At 43.7% G+C, this 26,524-nt stretch overlaps 1 protein-coding gene across 1 annotated transcript in view; it reads left to right on the plus strand.

The window, feature by feature from the left end:
* The window catches only part of TTC5 (tetratricopeptide repeat domain 5), a 216,970-nt gene that overhangs the window by 80,366 nt on the left and 110,080 nt on the right, over positions 1–26,524 (plus strand). The window contains exons 4-5 of the mRNA XM_069651773.1: positions 5,751–5,901; positions 18,329–18,420. Of these exons, the coding sequence (XP_069507874.1) occupies positions 5,751–5,901; positions 18,329–18,420 (243 nt within the window). The remainder of the gene's footprint in view (positions 1–5,750; positions 5,902–18,328; positions 18,421–26,524) is intronic.

Consider the following 26,524-nt stretch of genomic DNA (forward strand, 5'->3'; position numbering starts at 1 on the left):
CCCTGTGGATGTTCCTGCCCTATGGAGGGGGCTAGGTTTTGGGTACACTGGGACCTCCCCATACTGACCCCTGGGCTCAGTGTTTACCAATTGTTTTACTGCAAATCTAAATAAAATTTTGGGATTGCAGTTCAGCAATTTGGTCATTCTGATTAGCTCGCTCGGTCGTCAGGTGTTGTGCCTGGTCAGTTGGAAATTGTGTTAGTAAAGATAAAGCCGTTTTGCCCCTAGGAGAGGGCCTTTTTTCACCAAGTTTCCCCATCACCACAGGGCCATCAAGGTCAGGGGTTCTTAAGTCTTCATCCATTAGCCCACTCCTAAGAAAGTACATATGCGACATTCCCAATGAGTGGGTGTGAGAAGAAAAATATTACTCGCACACAATTTTTGTGGCACTATATAACTGATGATGGAGAAGGAAAAAAAAGGAAATATGGACGGCTCGAAGGATCAGAGCCTGCAGTCATCGCCCACAAAAAAAAGACTATTGGCATACAAACAACTTGACTTGTAGAGACCAGTGTTTTAGCGGAGGGAATTAATATTGCTGGGCCTCCTAAAGTATAGACAATTGGCTCAAAGGCACTAACGGCCGGCAGTTAGCAATCCAAAGAGGGACCAATCGATGTAGAGAATGAACAGCTCAAAGGCGTGGGATGCCCACAAACACTACCCACAGAAAACCGCAAACTGCTCTGAGGCACTTAGTCCAGAACAATCACAAAACTGGAAAGGACAGGATTTTATCTGTTCATGGCTCAAAATGTGCTTCAAATCGGCTCAAAGGCACTTGGCCCGCAGTCGCCAATTAGGGACATATTCAAACAGATTGAAATTTGCAGCAGCTCAAAGGCACTCAATGTCAACAGTCACCGCTTGTGAAAAGCAAATATTTACAGCCTTCGCTACCAATAATTCCTGATAAATGTATGCACACAACAGCGCTGCTACAGACTAGGGGGGTAATAGCTGGGTTCCAGATATATGGTCACAGAAGGTGAACACTTACACCAACAACAAGTATGTAAGTGAGGAGTGCTGTAAAAAACAGTACACAGATTGTAGTTGTCATATTCTAAGCAAACAGCTGAAATGCAACTAAAGTTCAGTTCTAGACCAGCTTAAAGTGCTATATTCGGTTTGCAGGGGATGAACAGGGGAAATGGTAAGGATCATACACACTGGAGGGGTCACACACACACCTCTCACCCACTCTGTGTTCCATTAGCTTGGCTCAATGCACTTGCTTTCATTCCATAGAAAAAGGTGGAATCCTCTCCACTGAATGGCTGGTTACCAAGGTTGGAAGGGTTCTGGCTAGAATATAGATAGTAAAAAATAAAAATACCAAAGGCTGTTTTTTTTTCTTTCTACTTTTATGTCTTTGATGTTACATCATCTTCTCCATGTACGGACCTAGCTTATCTTTTAGGATAGGTTCGATTCTGTCCTGGTTTCATGCAGAGACAGATTGATTACTAGGGGTATCCAAGACAAATTGCCAATTTCTATTTGTTCGAGGATGTATTTCAATCATTGTTGATGGTTCCTAGCATTGGGTCCTCTAAACTGTAGCAACAACGATGCCCTATACGTCCCTTGATGGACAACCACCCCGCTAGTCAGAGGATCCAAAAACATTAATGAAGTTACTGTCCCAAACAGTGCCTTCACAAATGTTATTGAATATTCTTGGGCATACCTCTACTGGTGTGTCGGGCGTAATTTACATGTAGAATCATGTTCTGACAACTCTCTGCTTATTTAGGATCCATAACCTACGATGTCCAGCATAAAGTGAGGTTACATCCCTTGTACCAAACTGCAATATTAATAACCTTTGTAAACCTTCGCCTGTACCTATGGATGTGTTTGTCCTCTTTGGTGGAGTGGTCCACAGGTCCACATTGCAGAATTCCCAGGAAATTCAGCGACAATAGGGCATAGTTTTAGGGAGTGACACTCTGTCTCAGCATGCAGGTTACATCTGTAATAAATTAATGACCTAATATCTTATCATCTTGGCATGCTTTCTTAGGAGAATCTAGTAGCCAAATCAAATTAAAGCCGTTGGACCAGCTCTTTACAAGGCATACAATAAGCAGTATTGCATTGCAAATCGCTATGCAATTATGCAGGTTTGCTAATTAAATTGACACTTGTGTAGCAATTACCCTGTTCATAGAAAGCACAGCTCATCCTGCATTTGTCTCTTTCACTCTGGGCTCTTTCTGCCCTCTTTTCACTGCAATTTCAAAGGAGCTAATGGAGAGAGAGTGAAGAAGTAATCATCTCCACTCTTAAAGGTACTAAAGGCATGTGTGGGAATGCTAGGAAAGAAAACATATTTTTCAAATGTCTGCTAACCAGAATTATACTTTTATAAAGCTAACTATGTTCTGTTTGGCAAAGAACAGTATGCATTAATTTTGTTTGAAAGACAGTCCTGCAATTCCATTCCTAAAAATTGTAAGTTATTACATAATGCATCATTACAGCATTACTACTGCAACACGCTGCATTGTCTCCATGTTTTTCAGGAAGGTTTAGGTTAGTGTAGCTAAATCTCACAGTGGCAACTATATTTCATTTTGTTGGTGGAAGATGCATCACATTGACAAGTGAACACTTTTGAAAATGTACATGATCACACAGACAAATGCTTTAAATGGCAAACCTAGTTCTGTGACATGTTGGTTGCATTAATCCGTGCAACCGGTGCACAACCGATGATCCCAAACTCCTTGACATTCTATCTAATCACCCTGTTGTTTTATAGCAGTTAGTCCAAAAGTGAGATGGCAGCAAACTACAATATTTCACCTAGTTTGCCCAGTTCTCTGCCTGCTTTGTCATCCATTCTGCTTAGTCTCTTACTTTCTTTCCTCTTACACAATGAATACACAAACCTAACTAAAGGTTTATGCAAACTAGTGATTAATAGTTCCCTCCAGTCTGTACACCTACAGATCTACTGCAATACCGTACACTGTAGTTAGCCTGCAGAGCTCGCTTTACACTACGATTATGATTGCATTATATATTGGCACCTGCGAGAGAGAGCCGACAAATCCAAAGCCAGTAACGCGAGCGAAGTCTGCAAGCAGGCACCTACATTTCATGCCAGCCCTCTGCACCTCTGCCCAGCCTTCACCCTGTCCTTGGAGGCGATGACATAGGCCGAGTTGCCACTGGAGTACTACACCTCAACCCTTTTCCCAATCACCTGCACACCTCCTGGCTCACCTCCAGGTCCTTGAAATGGTTATTTCCAATTGTGGGCATATTTAATTTTATGGGACTTATGAATTGCACAAAGCCAGGTTCCCTTAAAAACAAAACAAAAGAAATAGTATCAGTACTCCAGATGGCGTCTCTGAGTGCTAATAGTGGTACATGCCGCTTTCATAGGTGCGCAGGGCTGGAATGGTGCACTTGGGCCTACCTGGCTCGGCTTGAGTGATGTTAGTGGCCCTGCCCTCGCCCTAAAGTGGTATTTAATGCTATATTGAAAACAGTTGTTCTCAATGACATGCAGGGCCATCTGGTGCACCTGAAGGTGACAATTACATTGCTACTTATGTACTTAGTCTCAGGCTATACATTTACTTTAACATTGTAAAGTTTTTGATTCATGAAACGTCTGAACTTCTCTTTGCAGAACAAATTATTGGCCAAACCTATTTTATATATACAGGACACTGCTGTGAAACACAGACTGCACCCAGCTGCACAGAGGCTTGCACTGAAAACTCTGAAGTCTTTTTATGTTATCTATTTATTTATGTCCTAACAGGCAGTTTATCGTTCCATTTTCCAAACACTCCTCTCACTAATGTCTTACTTCAGCAATACACAAAAATGCTGTGTTGTTGCAGATTGTGTGTCTTGGGTTCAAATAACTTCTGGTTGTGTTACAAATAATAGTACACAATTGCTAATCAAATAAGTTGATTTGCTAATCAAGAAAACTGTAATTAGGTAACTCTGCTAATCAGTTTTTGAAAAAGTATTTATGGCTTGCTTTATCAAGAAATTCTGGCTCTTCCAGTCGTCAAACCAGGACTCACACAGCATTTGCTGCAGTTACCCCACAAGATTTGAGAACTGCTTATAGTCCTTGGCTGCAATGGTCGCTGTGGCTTCTCGGTCATAGGTATTGATTGTAGCTCTTATGAGAGGTACCACAACTACAATCCATGGTATCTCTCACACAAGGTTTTCCGTGAACCTTATTGATTGAAAATGTAGTCAGTGGCCCTAAATGTAACCAACAAGTCACTTCATTGAAATACTGATCTACCTTTACATGTATTCGTTCTGTTCAGGTGGCAAATTGGCTTCTACAAACCTTTAGGAGGAAGTGGGTTTAGGAGGGGGGTTCTAAGGGCCTATTAAACACCCATCCACCAACCATTAATGAAACTAAAATAGGAAAAACGCCCTTGCTTTTCTATTGCATAACTGCCTGCTACTTTAGTGCCCAGATATGCTCAAATAATATCAGTAAATGGACATGAAGTATTTAAGAAGCTCAGTACATGGTATCTACTGGAAGCCTAGATTCTTAGTGTCTGGGCACTAACATAAGGAGATTACCTTCAACTATTCTCTATGGGAACACCTTTCCAGGGTTTGGGCTTCCACTCACAGGTTGAAAAGGATTTTCAGCCTATAGCGAAAATCCAGCCGGGTGTACCGACCGCTATGGGAGACTTCACTTACTTATTGTTTGAGGCAGGCGTCGCCACACTCCGATCCATGAGTGGATCAAATGGGCAGTCCTTGAGAAAAGGATTAGGGTACTGTACTGCCACATTGTATTTTCTGGGAGCCATTTCACTTGGACGGGTTCTAAGCAATGGACGATTTAGGACCAGCTACTTTCGGTCCTCGGTTTGAGGGTCAGGGGGTCTATAACGGACTGGCCTAAGGTATTTGCAAACAAGAGAGTTGGAATGCTACATAACTCTAGGTGTTAGTCCCTGTACCCTCCTAGGTTCACTAATCCCTCCAAATGCTCAAACAGGACTAAGCTCCATTCAGCGCTCTCTGGTTGCTCGCCCGGGCTGTTTAGGTCAGAATAGGTGACATTAGTTTTGCCCTGAGTCAAGACCTGCTCCAGCATCCAGCAAAGAAGATGTCTGCGTGCTCTGTAATGTGGATGCCTGCTATCACAGGTTCATCATGGGACCTTAACCTCTACACTAAACTGCCAGGAATCTATCTTCCTCACTCTGATCTGCTCCAGGTCTTATCTCCTCTCATTCCCTGGGCTAAGCCATCTCACTCACATACACACAAGGCCTGGCATGCCACATTGCCTGGCACTTTCTAATGTAACTGTCTGTTTCTGGGGAATGCTGGCTGCATTCAAGTTGGCCGAGGGGGCTTATAGTATACCCCACATTACCCTCTACTAGCAACATTAATGGTTTCTGTATCCCCAGTTTCTTTGTTGTTATTTTGTTTATTTGTTATCCCTTCCATAGCATACGCTCAACATTTTTGCTATGTATGCTTACAAAGATCTAACCTTATTGTTGGTTCCCTGTTTTTAATTTGAGTACTTGAACATACTTTTCCTTTGAGATGAATGACTCTATAGGGCTCTGTGTGAATAAAGTCACACCAGCAAGAGATCAATGGGAGTTTTACTGGGGGCAAGTCCTCAGCTAGTGGGCGGTATGGGCTGAAGCGGTTGAAAGAGATTGGAAACAGTTCTACTCACTCTGTTTCCATTCCTGCAGTGCAAGAATAAGGTGTCTCTCCGGAACTTGTCCATGGTTCTGCGACAGGTACACTCTGAGGATGGGGACGCGCGCTCCCAGAATGTCATGGAGAGCGTGAAGCATGCCAAGGAGGCTGTGCAGATGGATGTGCAGGATGGCACCTCATGGTGTGAGTAGAACTGGTTACCTGCATGAACTGCTGTTTCTCCCAATAGTGCTAAACCTTTCTTCCTCCCACTATTTAAAGATTGCACGCTTATTTCTGAGTTTTGTAATGTGTTTTGCCATTAGGATTATGTGGCCCTGTGAAAAGATTTAATTCACGTTTTATTTTAAGAGGACACAGAAATTGATTTGTAGGCGTCACACCTTAACCCTAGTTTCAGGGATGCAACATTTGGTTCTTGCCTTCATTCAAGTAAACCTAGCCAAATGTTATGTTCATCAAAATAAGTAACTGTTCTCAATGCTGGTAAATGTTCTGTGCAGTCAGAGATTGGGTTGGAAAAAGGGGGCTTAGTCTTTTTAAGCAAGGCACAAAGGAGGAGGTGGTGGCCAGGCTACTCTTTATTAACTACACAGACCGCAGGAGCATCTGACTAATTTTGCCATTTCTGCTTCTCCTTCTAACCCGCTCCACACTACTTTTTTATTTTTTAGAACCTTGCCACCATAGTTGGCAGAAGTGGAGCTATACAAGCCCAAGTCACGCTATACAAGCCACTGTTTTATTACACATTACTGTGTAAAAGGAAAACCACCGGATTGGAGCTAACCCATACATTTTACCTTCAGGCTTCCCGATAAAAATATGAAGTGGGAGTATTTTACTCACTACTTTTGGAAGTTGAGAGTGAAATATTTTTCGGTTGTACTAAAGCAATTCCTATTATCGGGGGTATTTTTTAGAATTGTAATCCAGACCTCTTTCCACCTAGTAATTCGTACAAATTAGAGGATGCTTCTGTACCCTCAAGTTCCTCTTCGGATCAGGCAGTGATAATATTAGAGCACTTTCCCGCAGGGCTGTTCATGTTGGTGCTGCATGCTTACAAAGGAACTGTAAACTGTGAAAGCCATCCAGCTCCGACTCTTCCAAGGAACACATAGTGGCACCCTGCCTGCACTCCCCTGTCCAAGAGATAAGTTATGTCCTTCCTACTATCCTCCCTCCCCCAGTAGCCTCTGTCCTGCGAAAAGCATGAACCATCCTAGTCTCTGCCAGCAGGAAGACATCAGTGAATGGCATTCTACTGGCCCTTGCCAAGGAGCGAATTGTGGAAACCATCAGACTCTTCCTCACCTCTCAGCTGTGGATGGAGAAGTGGAAACATTTCTATTATCCTCTGCAAAGCAAATGATAGTGAAAGGAATAGTGGGAGCCCTTGGATACTAATCTGCGAAGGAGAGCATAACGGAAGCCAGCCTATGCTGCTCTCAGCTGCCACTGAAGGCAAACCTCACCAGGTTCTAAAAGCTTCTTAGGGCTTCTATCTGTGAATAGAGGACATCTGTGTACTATAGCACAAGTTTTACAAGATTTAGAATGTCTGGAGTTATTTAAATTGTTTCAGTATACTTTGTCAGCCAATCAGTGTAGTCGATGGTGTAAAGGGAATCCCCGAGCAATATAAAAATAACTAGCATCTTTGAGGGGTCAGTAATGTGAGGCGGACAACTGCTTGTGTTTTTCTCAAAATTAAACACTTTAATAAAGAAAACATTTTCAAATAAATCCTCGCTAGCCCTAATCTATTAGGGAATTCCCTAGCTAGTCTAAATGCTAAGGGAGAAACTCCTAACATAAACAAACTGGCCCTCACGCTAAACAACAAAACATTCAAAGGAAACCAAAGGCAACATAAAAAAGTGAACAACAAGTAACCATTATTTTGGATGACCTTCGCCTGTCCTGGGGAATTCCCTTACCCAAGATTGTCCAAAGTCAACTTCCCAAATGTTCAAAGGAAAGTTTTAAACCAGTTCTTATTCGTTCCAAACAAAGGTTAATCAAACAAAAATCCACTGGTAACAGTACCTCAGCTTTCAGTTGAAAAATATCCCCTTTCCAATTCCAGCCAAGAAAATAGCACCAATAGTAATCCAGGATATCCTCTTTCCAAGATTGTTTTGCCACAGTTCAAATAATGGATGAACAACTTCTCCTTCTACAACTTTACAAGTGGTTATGACCTCTGTAGTGTATTTGGTATAATTGTCAGGATGCTTCTTCTTGGGTTATTGCTTTCCTCTTGACAACCAGCCTTCTACTTCTGTTGCTGTGGGAACAGACTCCTTTTGTTCCACAGTATGCCACTACTTCAAACAACTTCACAACTTCAATGTTACATCCACTGACACTGTTATACACAACCACTGTTCAGGTATTTCTGCTTCAACTTTATACTTCAGGATTATAAGGCATATAAAGACAAGACACTTCGACCTCTACAGGTAGGCAAGGCACTCTTCTTTCCTATACACCAAGAAAAGGGCAGCCTCTTCTGTCTGCCTTACTGCCACAAGTATAACCTGCCTCTGCTTCAAGACTGACTTTCTCTCAACTTCAGCAGTCTCAGAATTACAATTTTTTCTCAATCTTCTTTACAAGCACCCAGCTCCCTTCCCCAGCTTTGTTCACACCGCCTTGGTTCTAGTAGCTACCCTGAAGCTGGATTGCCACCCTTCCAACTTCAGGCAACAGTCACACTTGTATCAGAGGACACTGAACCCTTAATAACCTTGTAGATCAGGTCTTTTAGATCTAAACGGGTCTTGCTTCACTATAGAAAGGGTTTGCCTCCTGGCTTGGGTACTGCTTGTTCTTCTCGTTAGTACAACAACTTCTGGGTTTAAAGAATTACTGTTCTTAATACTACAAGGTTTAGTCTTCAAAGGAAGAACAGATATTGGAACGCCAACCACTCTTTACGGTAGAACTTCAACCTTGAGGACAGAAAGTGATTATATTCCCTGGTAATATCAAAGAGATGCTTTTTAACTACTGTCGGGAATCATAATTGGCCACATGCAACCTTCCTTTGATTCTGTATATACTCGTAAAACTGGTGAAAGTCAATGTTAGGGTTTTCGTAATGTTTTAGCAAGCTTTCCCTCTTTAATTAGAGACACGCGAGCACTCCGGCAAAAATGTAATAACTCAACAATGGAAAATGAGATGCTTTTCTTCTTACGTGAACACTACGGCTTTCACTATTAGTACGCGTGATACATTTCCATTATTAGAAATACTTTTTATAACAGCAAACAATTTATACTCGCTTCTTTCTATTCCTGCGCAAGTTACTGTAGAGCTGGTAACAGTTACCGGCAAGGTTTTCTGAGTGAACCTGAATGCCAAGCTTCACTCACCGGCTCCAGGAACACTGCAGTGGTGGGCTGCTTCACCTTCCTGTCTTCTTCCACTTCTACTAGGGCACGTTTGGGACCCACACCCTTCTGCAGCACTGGTGTCTTAGGTTTGGCCATGCCAATTAGGAGTCTCCTTCACTCCTCTATCCTTCGGCTTGCTTTCTGCTACTGGCCTCGTGCTTCAGCATGTTCACAGCTCTGCAATAACAGTCACTAGGCGCACCTGGGAAAATCTCCACTCTCAGCACGTCTTTCTCAGTGTAGCCATGACAATGCAGGGTTTGAGAAAACCGGATCCTCTCAGAACTTGCAACTTTGGGCGAACTTTTCAAAATCTGCAAGGAACTGACCAACCCTGCTGCAGTCTCTAACTCTCCTGTTGCCTCCCAGACCCTCTGCAATGCCCTTGCCTCTCACTTCATCTCTAAAACCCAGAACATCCTGTCCATCCACTCGTCCTCTCCTCCTAATCCCCCTACTGCCTCTGCTAACTCTGACCCTCCTGCAGCCTCCCTCTTCCTTTACTCTTTTCTCTCCCAACAATGTTTCTAGACAAGTCCGATCTGTGAAAGTCTCGTCAAAACAGGTTCTTGCCTGTTCGTCTAAAAGCATCAAGGACCACATTGACACCCTTGCCCCTACTCTGGCCAACTTCTGCAACCACTCCTTCGCCTCTGGAATCTTCCCCTCCCCTCTTCTGATGAATCCCACAGCCACCTCAACATGTCCGACCTACTATCGCCCAATCTCCATCACTCTTTTCCTGAGCAAACTCTTGGAAAAGCTGGCCATCTCCCAGCTTAGTCTTCACACTGACACTGTTGGTTGTCTCCATGAGCACCAGTCTGGCTTTAGAGCTGCCAGAAGCATGGAAACTGTCCTCCTGAACCTCCGTGAAGACCTGCTCTTCAACCTTGACTCTAAGATCCCTTCTGTCCTCATCCTATTCGATCTCTCTTCTGCCTTTGACATGGTCAACAATGCCATCCTGCTCAACCGTTCCGTGATAACCCGAGCATCACTGGTTAGGCCCTCGCCTGGCTGATCTCTTTCCTCTCTGATCGGCCCTCCCAGGTCCAACTTGGGTCCTTCCTTTCCTCTATCTCACTTTCCACCTGTGGTGTACCCTGTCTTGAAAAGGGGTAATTGCTCCCCGGGACCAGCCCGTATTAGCATAAATTACCCAATTCCACCCAATTACAGGTCCGCTCGTGCTGAGCAAAGAACTCATGTGTGAGAAATGGCACCTTCAATATAGATTTAGCATTTATTAGACATATAGCATAATATAATAGTAAATATAGCAGAAATTTGGCAATGATGGAAATGTCAGTTAGAGAAATCACAAAACTTAGAGAAACACAGTCTTACGCCCCTTGAGATGGTATCTTCCGCGCTAGGAGACCCTGGTTGTATTAAGCGAGCTGCTGCCAGCCCCTTCAGATAACAGCGCTGCAAGGTGCCGCACGAGGCATCTGGCTCCGGGCACTCGCTCTTGCTTGAAGCAGGTCCGCGGATGAATCTCCCACCCAATTCTGGGTGCTAGCACCTTTTGTGCTCTCGTGCCATCAATCAGCATGACGCACAGTTCCAGAACCTTTGTCGTGCAAAATATGTTTGCCAATGGAAAAACCCAACTCTCCTTGCGATGCTCCGTGCTCTTAACCCTCCCTTGGAGCCCTGTCTGCAAAAGCACTGGATGTCTTATCAGCGTGGGGAAAGCCGTCCCAGGCCTTCTCAGAGAAAGAAGGTATGTTTACAGAGCCATGGTTGCAAAGACCTAATATTCTAGGAGAAGCTGAAATCAGTTAACCCCTAGTGAGCAAGCCTTACCAGGCCTGCATTCTGCTAGCTAGTGTCTATAGTGCTTCAAAGATTGGCTATCTAAGCGCAATATAGGTGCTATAATGCTCCAAACACTCAAATACAAGTCTCTATGAGATACTAAACTGGGGCCTCGGCCCTGTCTTTCTATGCATAATGTAACCTCCCACCCCTCCTAGGCCTGCACATTCCTTGTAGATCACTAATGCTTAATGTAGGCACTACCAACACCTTACTTTCAGCATTTAGCACATACTTTGAATAAGCTATTAGGCTTAGCTGTTAATGCAGCCATCTAAGGCCCTAATATGCAAATATGCCACTTTGTATTTCACGCCATTACCCCAGGGGTCTAACCTCTATCCCTGGCTTTTCAGCCAATACTTGGCACTCCTTGCCCATCGCATTGCTGCTTTCTGCTCCAACTTTCAGTGCTATGCGGATGCCACTCGGCTCATTTTTAGGCTTCCCTCTGCCACCTCTCCTTCTCTCACCTCTGACTGTCTTTCTCCTATCCAGGAGTGGTGTGCCTCTAATGATCTATGCCTTAATGCTAGTAAGACAGAGATTCTCCTCATTGGCACACCTGCACGCACCTTTCCTGTCACTCTCTGGCCATCCTCGCTTGGCCCTCTGATCGTGCCCACCTGTGAAGCCAAGAAACTCGGGATCATCTTCGACTCTGCTCTCTCCTTCTCTCCTCACATCTCCGACGTCTCTGAGAAGTCAAACTATCAACTGCACCTCCTCAGAGGTATTCTTCCTTTCCTCTCCTTCCCTCAGAAGCTTACTGTTTCTAGAGCTCTGATCCTCTCCAGGCTGGATTACTACAACAACCTCTTTCTTAATCTCCCTGCTTCTACTCTCCACCCTCTGCAACTCATCCAGAACAGGACTGCAAGACTTGTCCTTGGCCTCAAGCCCTGGGATCGTATCTCTTCAGCCCTGAAATCTATCAGTTGGCTCCCAGTGGCTGCAAGGATTAACAGAGCCATGGTCCACAGGGCTTTCTGGGGCATAGGTCCAAAATACCTTCAACTATCCCTCTGTACATACCTTCCTATTCAAGCTCTTTGCTCCTCCACCTCCAATTCCCTCCGGGTCAGTCGCTTCTCCAAGCAACAAGTTGGCGGTAGATCTTTCCCCGGCCGGGGCCTCCCTCTGGAACAGCCTCCCTGCCACTCTGAAACTTCAGGAAAACCATCTCCGGTTCCTGAAGCACCTCAAGACCTTCCTCTTTGCTTCTGCCTTCGCTCTCCCTCTCCCCTGCTGATCTGTCTGCTTCGGTACCGTGCACCTGGCTTACCCTCTGATTTTGGGCCCAAGTCCATGCCTACCCAGCCACTCACCGGCACTGCCCCTGGCAACCCTTGTACTTGGGTCTGTATCTGTTACTCTACAGTCCCCTTACCTGCACTTACCAGACACCCCTTGTTTGCGACCATAACCTGCACTTGCCACCTTAATGGCTGCCAGGGGTAGGAGGGTCCAGAGGGCCAAGTGTGGGCGTAGGGAGGTCTAACCGATGGGAGGAGGTTTCTGTGGGGGTCATTGAGCCTAGTGATAGTTTAGAGAGGATTTGGGTAGAGCCGAGTCAGGATGGAAGGCTATTAGAGATTGGTCATTCTGTCTCTCTTCTGGCTGACCCCTCCCCCTCCCCCCAGGCCATCTGTAAGAGAACACAGAGGGTCCTACAGAACATTCAAGGACTGTTTTAGACATGGGGTATGGGACCCCAGAAAGTCCACACTTAAGCTCAAAGGAGCAGAAGATGTTCTTGGTTCATCCTGGAGCCTATAGGGAAGAGTGGGGTAACTCCTCAGGGTCATGGGAACAATGACGGGTAGGCTTGAAACCCTGACCACTCACCATGAGACTGGAAAAACCGCTGTAAATGAAATTTGCAGAAACAGGCCATCCTATGTTTTATTATTTCTTAGCAGACAATCAAGTCCATATTTAACATATTTAAGTTGGCTCACCCCTGTACACAGTCCTGAAAACGAATGTTGAACTTTGTGCATCTGATCTTGGCATACTTCCTGGTCCCAAATGTCTGATCTGTAACAATATGAGGAGTGCTAGTCCCAGAGTCCTCCTTGTGTTCACCTTCTTTACTTTAGTGTTTACCGCCTCTCTTTCAGGAGTTCGCTTTCCACAATGGAAGCGTTTATCACAGCCTCCCTAAGGCTAATATATACTGTTTTTCAACTCTTCTTGTGACACCTACCATGATTGAGCCCCTACCATTATTGGGCTGTTGAGCCATACAGAAGCGAGTTAGGTTGGTAACCTCTTATTGTGTCGTGTCATGACCCTGTTGAGCATTCTGAAATAACTTATAAGGAAAGAAACATACATGACCTAGGCCTGGGGTGAAGGATGCTGAGTCCATGAAGGAATGGGTAAGTGCCCCAGATGCAACAGAGATGCACCGCATAAATGTGATAACCCCCAGGCGTCCCCTTTAGGTGACCGTCCTCTTGGTGGCAGGTTGAAGCAGGTCGTTCTCTAAAAGGGACTGGGGGCTTTCCCAGCCCCTGTTAATTTGACACTCTAATATTTAATAATGACCAGCTAGTTGCAGCCTATTTTAAACCCAAGCCAAGTGGTCGTGTTTTTTTGCCAAGTCCAATTGTTTCTGTGTCCGAATGTTTTTGTGTGTGTGTATGCTATCGGTTTGTGGTTGGGCAGTAAGAGTGGGTGGGCAGCCTGGCCGTGGGGCTACCCAGACCCCAGTCACAAAATGTCTTTTAGGGGCACAGCTAGCACTTTGTCACGATGCTTAGCAGCTTGAAATGCTGAACATAGACCTGCGTTTAACCCATAGGTCAAGTGCCTTTGATCCATTGTAACTAAGGAAATTAGACAAAATAGCTAAGATGTTAACATGTGTTGTTTTCACGAAAGCATCTTTAAACATTTGTGTACACCTGTGCAGCAAAGATAAGTATCCAAGGAGAGGTATTTGAGTGGAGTGTGCCAGAGGAGAAAAACACATCCTGTAGTCTGTAGAAAAAGCAGCATTCACAGCCTGCTCTCTGTGTTGTGTTGATCTCTGCGTGCAAGCTCGGGAAGAGAACGCAAGGTGAGCACACACACACACACACAAACACACACATCTTACAGCAAAACTGGACCTGGCTCAGTCTGAAGGCAACACTCAAGTTGTTTTATACTGTAGGATCAGTCTCACTGATTCCATAGTCCACCATGTTGTTTTTGGTTAAAGGTAGGAATGGGTGTTTTCTGTTCTAGTGCATCTCTCAAGTTCCTAAATGTCTTCAATGCCTATTACCCTTGCTCTGGCACACGCTTTGCAAGCTGTATGTTTTTGTGTCCGAAAGACGCTTCAAAGTTCATCTTATGATCGGAAACCATTGCATGGAAATCTGTTCGGCAGTGATGGAGTAGAAATAGTTGAGGGCTAGTGCCAGCCTGGCTTCATTTTCCTGGACTAAATGTAACTATTTTAGTTGACTAGTGACAGCCTGGCTTCATTTTCCTGGACTAAATGTGACTATTTTAGTTTGGCTAGTGCCAGCCTGGCTTCATTTTCCTGGACTAAAAGTGACTATTTTAGTTTGGCTAGTGCCAGCCTGGCTTCATTTTCCTGGACTAAATGTGACGATTTTAGTTTGGCTAGTGTCAGCCTGGCTTCATTTTCCAGGACTAAATGTGACTATTTTAGTTTGGCTGGTGCCAACCTGGCTTCATTTTCCTGGACTAAATGTGACTGTGTTAGTTTGGCTTGTGTCAGCCTGGCTTCATTTTCCAGGACTAAATGTGACGATTTTAGTTTTGCTAGTGTCAACCTGGCTTCATTTTCCTGGACTAAAAGTGACTATTTTAGTTTGGCTAGTGCCAGCCTGGCTTCATTTTCCTGGACTAAATGTAACTATTTTAGTTTGGCTAGTGCCAACCTGGCTTCATTTTCCTGGACTAAATGAGACTGCGTTAGTTTGGCTAGTCCCAACCTGGCTTCATTTTCCTGGACTAAATGTGACTGTGTTAGTTTGGCTTGTGTCAGCCTGGCTTCATTTTCCAGGACTAAATGTGACGATTTTAGTTTGTCTAGTGCCAACCTGGCTTCATTTTCCTGGACTAAATGTGACTGTGTTAGTTTGGCTTGTGTCAGCCTGGTTTCATTTTCCTGGACTAAATGTGACTATTTTAGGTTTATCTTTCGGAAAGCCATTTAGCATGATTTTACACTAATCCCAGTGTGACAACACTAGGGCTCTCACAAGATCTACTTTGTGTGTGAAGCTGAGAAAAGAAATCACTTTGCTAAGCATGGCGAGTTGGTACGAACCCCCAGGATTCTAGCTTTGTTCCCTGTTCCATGTTGGTTTCCCAAAGAGAAGTAAATCATCAAATCTCAGTGGTAGGCAACTTAATTTAATTTTAATTTAATTTTAATCAGTTGAGTTTTTTTCTCTGATCGCGCAGTGTCGCTCCCTTGTGCTGCACTCAAGTGTGTGGTAAACAACTTGGAGGTTAGAGCTGACCTTTGCGGTAGAAGTAAATAGCAATTACTGTGTTTCCAAGATTTTCTTTTCTTTTTGTTTTTTTTCTTTGATAGTGCTTTGTATGTCCAGTATCACTGTATTTCGTAATCCAACTTTTGAAGTTGGTTTGACATAATCAATTACTGTAGCATAAAAAATTCAATATAACATTGTTTTTGGATTTTGGACACACTACATGCACGTTTCCAAGAATATACAATACATTATAACAAAATGAAAGATTCAGACAACTGATACTTATATTAAAACTCCAAATACTACATTGAAACAAAAACATGTAATCCTGTGATTCTACTTAAATGAGCCTTCATCTGACATGACATTGCCCAGGTTTTGCTGGCCTCCACTTTTGTAGTGCAAATGAAATGTTGAAATAGTTGTTATTCTAGACCAATGGCTACATAGGTTTACATTACATTTAAATAGTTCTGTGGGATGCACTCCCTAACATTATTTAATTGTTCCTATGTTCTCCGCTTGTCCTATACCTTGAGTATCAGATTGAAAGGGACAGTGACATGCGTTTTTACATTCCAGTGAATGGTCCCATCTAATCCTGATACTTAAATCCACTCTCAGTGCTTCTATTTTATTGATCCCGATAACCTTACGTTTTTTAATTCTCCATTTATGTACTTCCGTTTTCTACTTCTTAATGTTTTCCAATACAACTTATCAAATGTTTTTTGAAATTACACTTTAAATGTGGCCCATTGAACTACCTGTTGGATATGGTATTGCATCCTTCATCGTCCTGGTATGCTCTGGTTTGCTTTACTTAAGAAAGCTCATGTTGTTCCCAATATAGTATTGGCCAGCGATCCATTCTATAGATGTCATTTCAAAGAAATTCATTATTAAGTAATCACAAATGTAAATTCTTTGGTTGTCGAGGACACAGCTGGACATGTCCTACAGTCTTTGGTCTTGAAATCTATCTGGCTCCTATCTGATTTGCCATGGAAAATAATATAGGGTGTCTCATCTGGGACTCTTCTGAAGGCCTTGCACTTAAAGATGATGGAGCAGATTTTTGATAAAAGATGCCCAGTTGGTAGCTGTTGGAAGAGGAACCTTGCCCTTTAAGATAATGTTAAGTGGTTGGCCCACATCTATGCTTGGATGTAGTTGCGATCTCTCAATGTAGTGTAGGCCTCAGCATTTGCAGTTGGTTAGTGATAATTGACTCTTGGCTCTTAAGAAATGGTGTGCTGTGTGTATACGAGGTTGGAGGGACTTTTTTTATGCCTGGCTAGTAGCTTTACATTTGAAATGTGCACCCCAGAGTAGTGGATTAGTATATCATGAGCATTAGAAGCAGTCTTTGGTTTTAGGGTTACAGCTGCATGAAAAAAATGTACAGTCCAGTTTAGGTTGGATGACACGTTCTCTTCAGTCACAGCTTTAGAAGGTTCAGTCTTCGCTGGGGTGGGGAAGAGCCTAGACTTACTAAATACACCATTCTGAAAATTGTGTTTGTTGAGTGGTGTTTGTAACTTGTGGCTACAGTTGTGTAACCCTTCTATTTGGAGAAATATGTTGAGGACTGCATTGAAAATTGGGTTCCTAATTCACAAACCGGCTTCTTTGTCACTCGGCTCCTGGACTGATTCATATACTAGCCCAAAAAGGTGACAACAATCCTTTCTCATCTGCCCTTTCTAGCTCATCAGTTTGGCAATACCCACTGGAAATACTTCTCTTTGAGAAGTGAAAACCCAGAGATGAAGGATTGAAAGATTTTGCAACAATTAAGTAAATCACAGACAAGAGAACCTATTCTCTCTCTCTTTTTCCCCCAGATTTATTTCTGCCCTCCCGTGCTCCCTTCTCTCTCTCGCTGCCCCACACAGTTGCCACCCATTCTTTTCCCCATCTGAAGGTGCCCAGCTGCTGCAACACAGGAGCATTGTTCTTGCTACTTATGGCTGTGGGAGGGTGCCTCTTCGGATTGACCATTCCACTTGTTATTGAAATGCGTTTTCCCTTTAATCCCCACCGCATCGGCATCTCATTGTATGGTGGCGTAGAAATTTCAGCAATTGAACTAATAGTGGGGGCAGGATACAACAGGGCTAAGTACAATCACATTTTAAACCAATGAAATGTACTCATAGATTGCGTTCCTGATTTACCATAAAGTCTGATCATACACTATGTCTCATCCCAGAGAAGAGGAAACTAACGTGTGTCAGATTGAAGTACTTAACTGAGGCTCAGGATCCACTAGTCCAGATAATGGTCGATCCATTATAGAACGTGGAAAATCTGTACGCATTAACACGATGCAGAAACAGCTGTCCAGGTTCCCTTGTTTGGGAAAGTAATGGCACGAGAATCATTTAAAGAAAAATACATAATATATTAACAAAAATTTAGATTTGACTCTGCACCCTAGCACAGGCATCTTTTTACCACTGTTGCTACATAACTGTGTTTGGTTGCTCAGCTTCCGCGTTTCCCGCTTTATGCTTTTAACTCTGATTATTATGTCTTTCTTTAAGATCGTGTTATTACCAATACGTCTTTACTTTGATATTACTGCATTCTATAAGCGTCTGTGTTCCAGTGGATATGTCACAGTCCCTGAGACGCTTAATTTAGTTTTGGGTGTCTTGAGTTATTGAAGACTGGTGACTCCCACCGAAGATCTGAGACATCCAACGAACTGCTGCTTGACTGTGGTTTCCAACATAGTCTTATGTACACCCGACACTGCCAGCTTTTGTAAATAGGATTGCATTTGGGTCATGTAAGTGGTATTGAAGCCGACTTTGGTAAACTAGGTTGCTAATTGAAATGTAGCAGTATTAAATAGCATGTTTTGCCTGCCTTACTTTGTTCTGTTCCTTCCTTCTGCCACCTCAGATATCCTGGGTAATGCCTACCTCTCCCTCTTCTTCAGCACGGGACAGACCTCCAAGATCTCCCAGCAAGCACTTAACTCCTACGCCAAGGCGGTAAGTTTTATTCTCACTACTGTTCCCCTACTTGGGTATTGCCCTCAGGTACTGTAGATCCAGCCATGCTTCTCTGCACTTATGGGATGTCTTGGCTGCACAACAAAACTGAAACATCGTTTAACACAGAAACATATTTCCATACACAAACCCACTTTTTCTCTGCAGGCAAGGGAGCCTGGCCTTCTACAGCACCTGGCTTCCTGCTCTTCATAACCTTTCTTTTGCTGATTGACACGGGCATTCTTTGGATGAAGCAGGTCCTGGACTTCTCCACAATTTTGTATTTTCTCAAAAGTGCTCACTCTTTCCTAAAGACCTGCTTCTGTACCATCTATAGTAAATGTGCTAACTGAACTAATCCCTACCATGTCCATTTAGCAAGAAGTGTACTGACTTGCACCTTTCTCAACAGCCATACCTAAACTCTGCACTACAGCTGGACTAGCCTATTGTACATAACAAGGCCACCTAACCTCACCTTCACTAATTTCCCCCAGAAGAAAATTGACCCTTATAACACATAATGCATGTCATTGCTTTTCAGCTAATTGCTCTCTGGACAACATTGACCTTTACTCTTAATCTGCCTTACTATATTATTAACGCTATATACCATGGCTCTTAACACCAGAGTCCCAACTCTAGGCAGGGAATATACCCCACGTGAGCTAACCAACTTCAACCACACCCCAAATCTTCCAAGAACTAACATCCCATGCAACTCTACGTATAGAAACATTAGATTTCATTCGAGACTATCCAAATTATTCGAACCGGGTACCAGCCTCCGCACCTTTACCAACCAGCAAAGCAAGATCCTCTCTAATAAACAAGATACCACATCCCAAAAAATGAATCATACCAATTTAAGTGCCACAACCAAACTTAATTCTAGAATACCTAAACAGATCAAACCCCCTGCATACTCTATTGATCTCAGCAACAAAGCCCCTTACACACCATCGACAGCATCCCCTGTTCCTTTCCTCAAAGGAGTGCTCATTAATGCAAGGTCCCTAGTAGCCCACGCTAAAGAAATTGCTGACCTGATACCAACAGAAAACTACGATTTCGTGGCCTTTACTGAATCCTGGCTACATCAGGCAGCAGGCTCAGCCCTGATGCTGGCAGTGCCAGCTAACTATACTAATCTTAGAGAAGACGGAGCCAATACACGGGGAAGGAGGCTTAGCTATTATAGCCAAAACTAGCCTAGCAATGAGAATAGTGAACCCTCTCCACAACTCTTGCGAATCCCTCACAGCCAATCTGCCCATATCAAACTCCCAAACTATCACCTTCCACCTAATATATAGCCCTTCAGGCCCCACTGGCTCATTTGAGGAGGAGCTATCCACGATCCTCTCGGATAATCTAAAAAATGCTTCACAGGCACTCCTACTAGGAGACATGTACTTGGGCTTCAACGACCCCAAAGACCTACAAGCAACCTCTATCGCCAATGTACTCTCTGAGCTTGGCTTCACACAGAAAGTGGCACAGCCAACCCATGAGAAGGGTAGAACATTTGGACTGGGTGTCTGACTATAACTGCAACACCACCATTACAGCCATCAGTCCTCAGATATGGACGGACCATTCACTTATAGCTTTCACATTAGATGCCAAAACGAATACAACTCACAATAATACCATAGCACCTCCCACGTTAACAAGGAATAAAAAGAATATTACCACTGACAAACTTTTACTGCTGATACCCCCCACCCTAAACTCACTACCAGACACTCTAGATCCATCGATCCTAGTTAACGAATTTTACAAAGTCATGACAGAAGCCCTTGACTCTATTGCCCCCTTAAAAATGAGGAATAGCAAACCCAGAGCACATCTAAATGTCTGGTTTACTCTGTATTTGAAAACACTAAGGAAAGAAAAACGCAAAAGCGAATCTACTTGCAGGCTAGAGCCATCTGAGATAAATAAAGCCAATCTTATCGCTATCTCCACTAAATACAAAACTGAAATACGGCGATCTAAAAAGGAAAGTTGCGATAACAGAATTTCGCAAGCAAACTCAAGTATGAGGGAATTGTTTGCCATGCTAAAAGAACTTCAGAACCCGATCCCGGTACCGGATAATTGCGTTAAAGACAAGACCTGGTGCTCCGGCATACAAAAGGCCCTCACGGACAAAATAGCTACTCTCCAAATCACAATTTCCAATAAGAAACTAATTATACCCTCCACAATCCCTCAAATTAGCATGCCACCCATTCTACCCAAACCTGCTCATCGCTTCAACTTTTCTAAAGTCTCTATACTAGAGGATGAAAAAATCATACTCTCGCTCAATCCTTCCAATTGTCGCGGAGACAAATGTCCTGCCCAAATCATAAAAGACACAGCTAGAGACTTAGCACCTTTGATTTCTAAGTTTATTAACACGTCATTTACTTCTGGCACCATACCAAGTAACCTTAAGGAATCCTGGGTCCTTTCACTTCTTGAGAAAAGATCACTTGACCCATCCATACCCACGAATTATAGGCCTATCACAACGATACCACTCCCCCTAAAGATCTTAGAAAGGGTGGCTTACCTACAAATTCAAAAATTCTTGGAGCAGAATCTACTTCTGGGTACCCGGCTTCAGGATTCAGGCCACAGCATGGTACCGAAACTGCGCTTATCGACTTCAAAGCCCAGGTCAACGAGTTAAGAGACAAAGGCAAATCTGCACTACTGCTTCTTCTGGACCTCTCAGCAGCGTTCGACCTGGTGGACCATAAGGTCCTCTGCAATCATCTAGAGTCAGCAGCGCACTTTTCACAACAAGCCATAGCCTGGATCCAAACGTTCTTAAGCAGCAGGACTATGAGAGTCTTCTCTGCCACAGCAGCAGACAACCCTATCCCCATCGCTTGCTGTGTTCCTTAGGGATCCTGCGTGTCCCCTACCATGTATAATATATTCACCAAGCCCCTTTTTGATGATCTGGATTGTCTCGGTGTCACCTACACTAACTACGCAGATGACGCCCAGATTCTCATTCCACTTACAGGGGATTACAACAAGGATTTGTCCTTGGTGAATAGAATATACCTCATCGTCCAGGCATGGATGGCTCTCCATGGTCTATGTCTGAATGATGACAAAACAGAACTCATTATTCTGGGGACCACGGCTAACATTAACAAACTTGGCCACAAATACACCTCCTTTGATATAGATGGTAACACAATCAAGGTAGCCAAAGGGTAAAAACCTTAGGCTTTTACCTGGATTCCAGACTCACACTGGCAAAACAAGTGAATGCAATTGCATCATCCACAGCCTACACATGTAACTTGATCAGGTCGGCCAAACCCTTCCTTTCAACAAGTAGTTGTACCACACTGGCAAGAGCACTTGTGCTGTCCAAATTGGACTAGTGCAACGTCCTATACCTTGGCTCTAACAAATACATCACCAGGAAAATTCAAACACTTCAAAATAACGCCTTAAGTGCAGCGCTAGGAATATCTAAAAGAGAACATATCTCAGTGGCCAGGAGATAGTCTTATTGGCTTTCCGCTATCGATAAAATTAGACTAAAAACTGCCTCACTAACATTCAAGTGCCTCAATATCGGGGCACCTCGCTACCTGACAGACAGAATCAATAGAAAACCTACTCTCTGACCCACCAGAGCAGCTTACGCTAACTGCCTGACAGTCCCCACCTTCAAAACTACAAAAATTGGCGGCAACAGCTTCCCTGTCAAAGTTGCCCAACTTTGGAACTCCCTCCCCCCTTCCTTGAACGGACCAAACTTACTCAAACTTCAGACTAAACATTATCAAATGATTCAAAGAAATTGATCTTAAACCTCAGCACAACCTCCCGAATCCTCACTGCCGCTGACATACTCAGCCCTCTACCTACTATTGCACTGTTTTAACCCCAACTGTATCTCATTTGTTTTTGTCACCCGATCATGCATTTGGCACCTTGTATTATATCTGTTTGCTGTGTCTCCCTATTGTAATCTATTCTGTATCTTTTACTGCATATTGTAACATTTTTAAGCTGAACATATACTTGTACTCGCGTCCTGATACCTTTGGGTCTGGTGCATGCTACAAATAATAAAACAAACATAAAGAAAGCTGGCTACCAGGAAGACCTTCTGCGCCCCCCTATTGAACACTGGTTTCAAGCAATGCTGTTAATCTCATTTTTCGGAAGCTGCATTTCAGTGTCTAGGGCTGAGAAACCTCTTGCCTACTACACCTTTTGTGATTTGCTTTTCTTTCTGTCTCTCAACAAGCTTCTTCAGCGGCCCAGTAGGTTTTTTGCCCATCATATCTGCAGGATTGTTAGCTCGGAAGCAAAGGAGACAGCTGAAACCTTTGGCAAATCAACCCCTGTTTTTCCTGTGTCTGGAACACGTGAGTGGCTTGTTCCAGGCACCTCATTCCAACAGACAGGAAACTGCTCCCTGAGATCCAGTTTGTCATTACCCAGTCCTGCTCTCAAACTACAATAACCGGCAAACCATGAGGTGCTTTCAGCACCCTGAAGCTCTGTCAATGCCTTAATCGATCAGGTCCAACCTTAAATACCAACAAATGTAGCTCTGAAGTGCCCTCTAGGTCCAACATTCCCAGACCTTGACAACAGGGCTATAGGACCCTAACACTAGAGCTTACATAATGGTAACTGTTGGTCTGAAACCAGAAGGAACTCCCAAGGTTCTGTAGAAGTCAAATTAAGTTGGTAGGGGTTCCTGTGAACCTCCATGGCACAGCTGACCTAATGGACATGTCTCTAAATGATAGTTAAGGACATAACCACACAACACCTTCCTAGCTGGGTTTGCTCTTCTCTTAAAGCCAATCCTGGATAGCATTTCCCCAAGCTCAGAGAAACTCAAGGTATCGGGTCAGACCCATTTGTTTCACTGGATTTTCCTGTCTCTTGAACTCGAGTTTATATGTGGCGTTCTGAGCCATATACATGAATCCACAGTGGAAACTGCACTGCACAGGTTTAAAGCCCCTTCCTATTCATCCCCCTTTTTAGTTTTTTACCCATTGTTCGAAAACTCTTTGAGACTGTACCTTTATCTCGGGTTGGGCTTGACATTCACATATGTCCTGTGACTGGGTTTCTCTTTATACAGTGGCATAAAGAACCGCTCCCTGTCACAGGTGTCTCCTGACTCCCCTCAGTTGTTGGTGCAGAAAGTGGCTCTCTTCAGGGTTTTGCCAGTCCTGGTCTCGCTTACCGACATTGACGTGACTGGATCATGGTTGTGAGATTAGGACCACCCCATCACTACTGGTTTCATAGTAGAATTTCATGTTTTTGCTGGTGTATCCTGTTACACTTGTTTTCTTGTGAGGAGCTTCTTTAAACCTTAGCATTGGTATTTCCAATGTTCGTGGGTTCTCATTTTTTGTTAATAATACATTTAAATGTTCTTTTAAATGCTATTTGTTTCATTTTAATTTATTTTTTTTGATAAAAGGAATTGTTTTCCTACCACCTGTGATATCTTTTAAGTATTGTCTTTTGCTAACTGCACACAAGTTAAGACGTATCCTGGGCACTTTTCAGCCTAGGTAACGGTAAAGATTTTTGGAGCACCACCTATGGCAAGAGTAGTGCAGGGAGGAGGCACGAGTTTGCAATTGTTGAGCTCAACATGTGTGAAGAATTGCTATCAGTTATGATGACCTCTACAACCCCTAACTCGTTTACATTTTGCGCTGCAACCATAATGTCCTTTTAACAACTTTTTTGTTGAATTTGCATGGTTATTTGGGTGTTAGCTTAACCATAACGTCACTTCAACATTAAAAAAAAATATATATATTCTATGTTTTTTATAACTGAAGTTGTCTGGTCATTTTACTGCACATATAGTCACTTGTTATAAAGCCCTCTTTCTACCAACATTGCTTAACCATAATGGCCCTTTCACACTTTTTTCATTGAATCTCAACGATTTCTATAACTGAAGGTGTTTCATAAAGTTCCTGCACACTATGTAGCTTATTAAAATGCCCTTTTTTTATACATGTGACTTAACCCTAACAGGACTGTGATGAGGAAGGGGAATGTAGGGGTAATGAGGGACTGTGACAAGAATGAGGATGCTGGATAAAGGTAACAAGGACTGGGGTGAGGAGGGATGCTGGCTTAAGGGTAATTGCAGACTTCAAGGATGGAAGATGTGGAGCTGATGAGAGACTGTGATGAGGGTTGGGAATGAGGTGGTATTGTGGGACTGACGAGGATGAAGGATGCAGCGGTAGTGAGGGATGGATGTGGATGAGGAATGATGTGGTAATGATGGGTTGTGGTGAGGTTGGGAGATGTAGTGTGTGAGGAATCCACAGTATTTGCCCCTTCTCCCCATGAGGGAGTCACCCCCTCTGAGGCTAGGCAGGTGAGTACGCTGAACAAGAGGCTTCCTAGGGGTCTGGGCAAGTGGGACATCAGTGGGAGTGACTCCCCTCTTCGAGGGATAAGGAACTTCCATTTCGGAATGCATTATCTGCCTACATGAGAAATGGAAAATGTTGTTACTTCTGATTTGACTTCACCCAACAGTGACATTTTTCCAATCTTTTTGGTTTCAAGTAACGCCGGATCTCGCCTGAACACCACAGTCACAGAAGAAGGGCACAACCCTTTTTTTTGTGTTTGCGTGTATAAATACACAAGGAACTTTGAATCAAAGAGTCTGAGAAACTCCTACACAGTGGGGGAGAATCCTATGCAGAAGCAATCCTGTTATTGGAAGATGTCCTGGACGGGCGGTGGCACACTAGACCGCAGAGCCAGCGGTAGTGAGGAGAGCGAGTGACGCACTCCTAGGATGCCGGAAGGCTGTCGTTCTAACTGACCATTAAGACAAGGATGTTAAGGGAGACTGGGAAGCAACTTTATCATCTGGTGGCATGACAACAAGGAAGCTGTGGTGGGCCCGACAACAATTGCTGATACCAGACTGCAGAGAGGAGCCTGTAACACATTTGGAAGGTATGAGCATTGTTAAGCAAGGCTGGGGAAGCCAACAAGGTTACGGGAGCCTGTAAACTCAAGTCGAGATACAGCAAGTCTATCAGTGGGCATAATGGCATATGGAAGCCCTGAGAAGCCAAACAATATCAATAGTCCCGGCTGGAGAAGCTACAGGGGTTATGGGAGCCAGGAACACCTGAACAGGCAGACTCTATACCGAGGCCCTGCTCAAGTAAATCTGACCAGAGGACTTTGTTAAATCTGAACGGGCAAGTGCCCTATGTGAATCAGATTGTAATAGTTAAGAATACTGTGCATCCAAGGCTGGCGAAGCCCACAAGTTTACAGGACTCTTAAGAAACCAGAACAGGCAATTGCCCTATGCAAGGAAGGCATGGTATCACAAGTAAGACACTGACACAAAAGGTACACTTTGTAAAACAGTTATTTGAAGTTTCAATGGGGTTGGAGAAACTCCCACTTTGCACTATAGCTAAAATGGGATTAGTCTTCTACTCTTCTGTTAGCAACGAGCTTCAACCCACGATGTATGATTGATAGTGCACCTCTAAGCCAATTCTTGCGATACAGGAGAAACATCTTAGACATTGAGGAATATAGACGACAAGCAAACAACTTGGAGGCCAAGTTCCTGGAGAGGGGTTACCAACAATCCTCCCTCACAGCTATAGTGAGACGGGTTGAAAATATAGACCGGAATACACTACTGGAACCGAAACGTGAAGGCCAATTAGTTTATGTTACTACCCACTCTATACAGAGCAACAAAATCAAGGGAATCATAAAGAAGAATTGGCAACTGTTACAACTAGACTCGAAAATTCAGAACCTATTCCCCACTGTCCCTGTATTTGCTTACAGGAACAGCAAATCACTGCGGAATAGTCTTTAAGGCTGAAGTTCTAATGATACAGACTCAAAGACCAAACTACAAAGGCATGCAAGCGTGCCGTAACTGCCAGCATTGTGGCAACATTATAACTGGGACAAAAATCACCCATCCACACACAGGCAAGACCAGTGTACTAAAACATTCATGCACTTGCGATGCCACCAATGTGGTGTACGCATTAAAATGCCCCTGCGTATTATACTACGTGGG

This window comes from Ambystoma mexicanum, chromosome 3p (genome assembly GCF_040938575.1).
Source record: "Ambystoma mexicanum isolate Mex_15411 chromosome 3p, UKY_AmexF1_1, whole genome shotgun sequence".
Lineage (NCBI taxonomy): Eukaryota > Metazoa > Chordata > Amphibia > Caudata > Ambystomatidae > Ambystoma > Ambystoma mexicanum.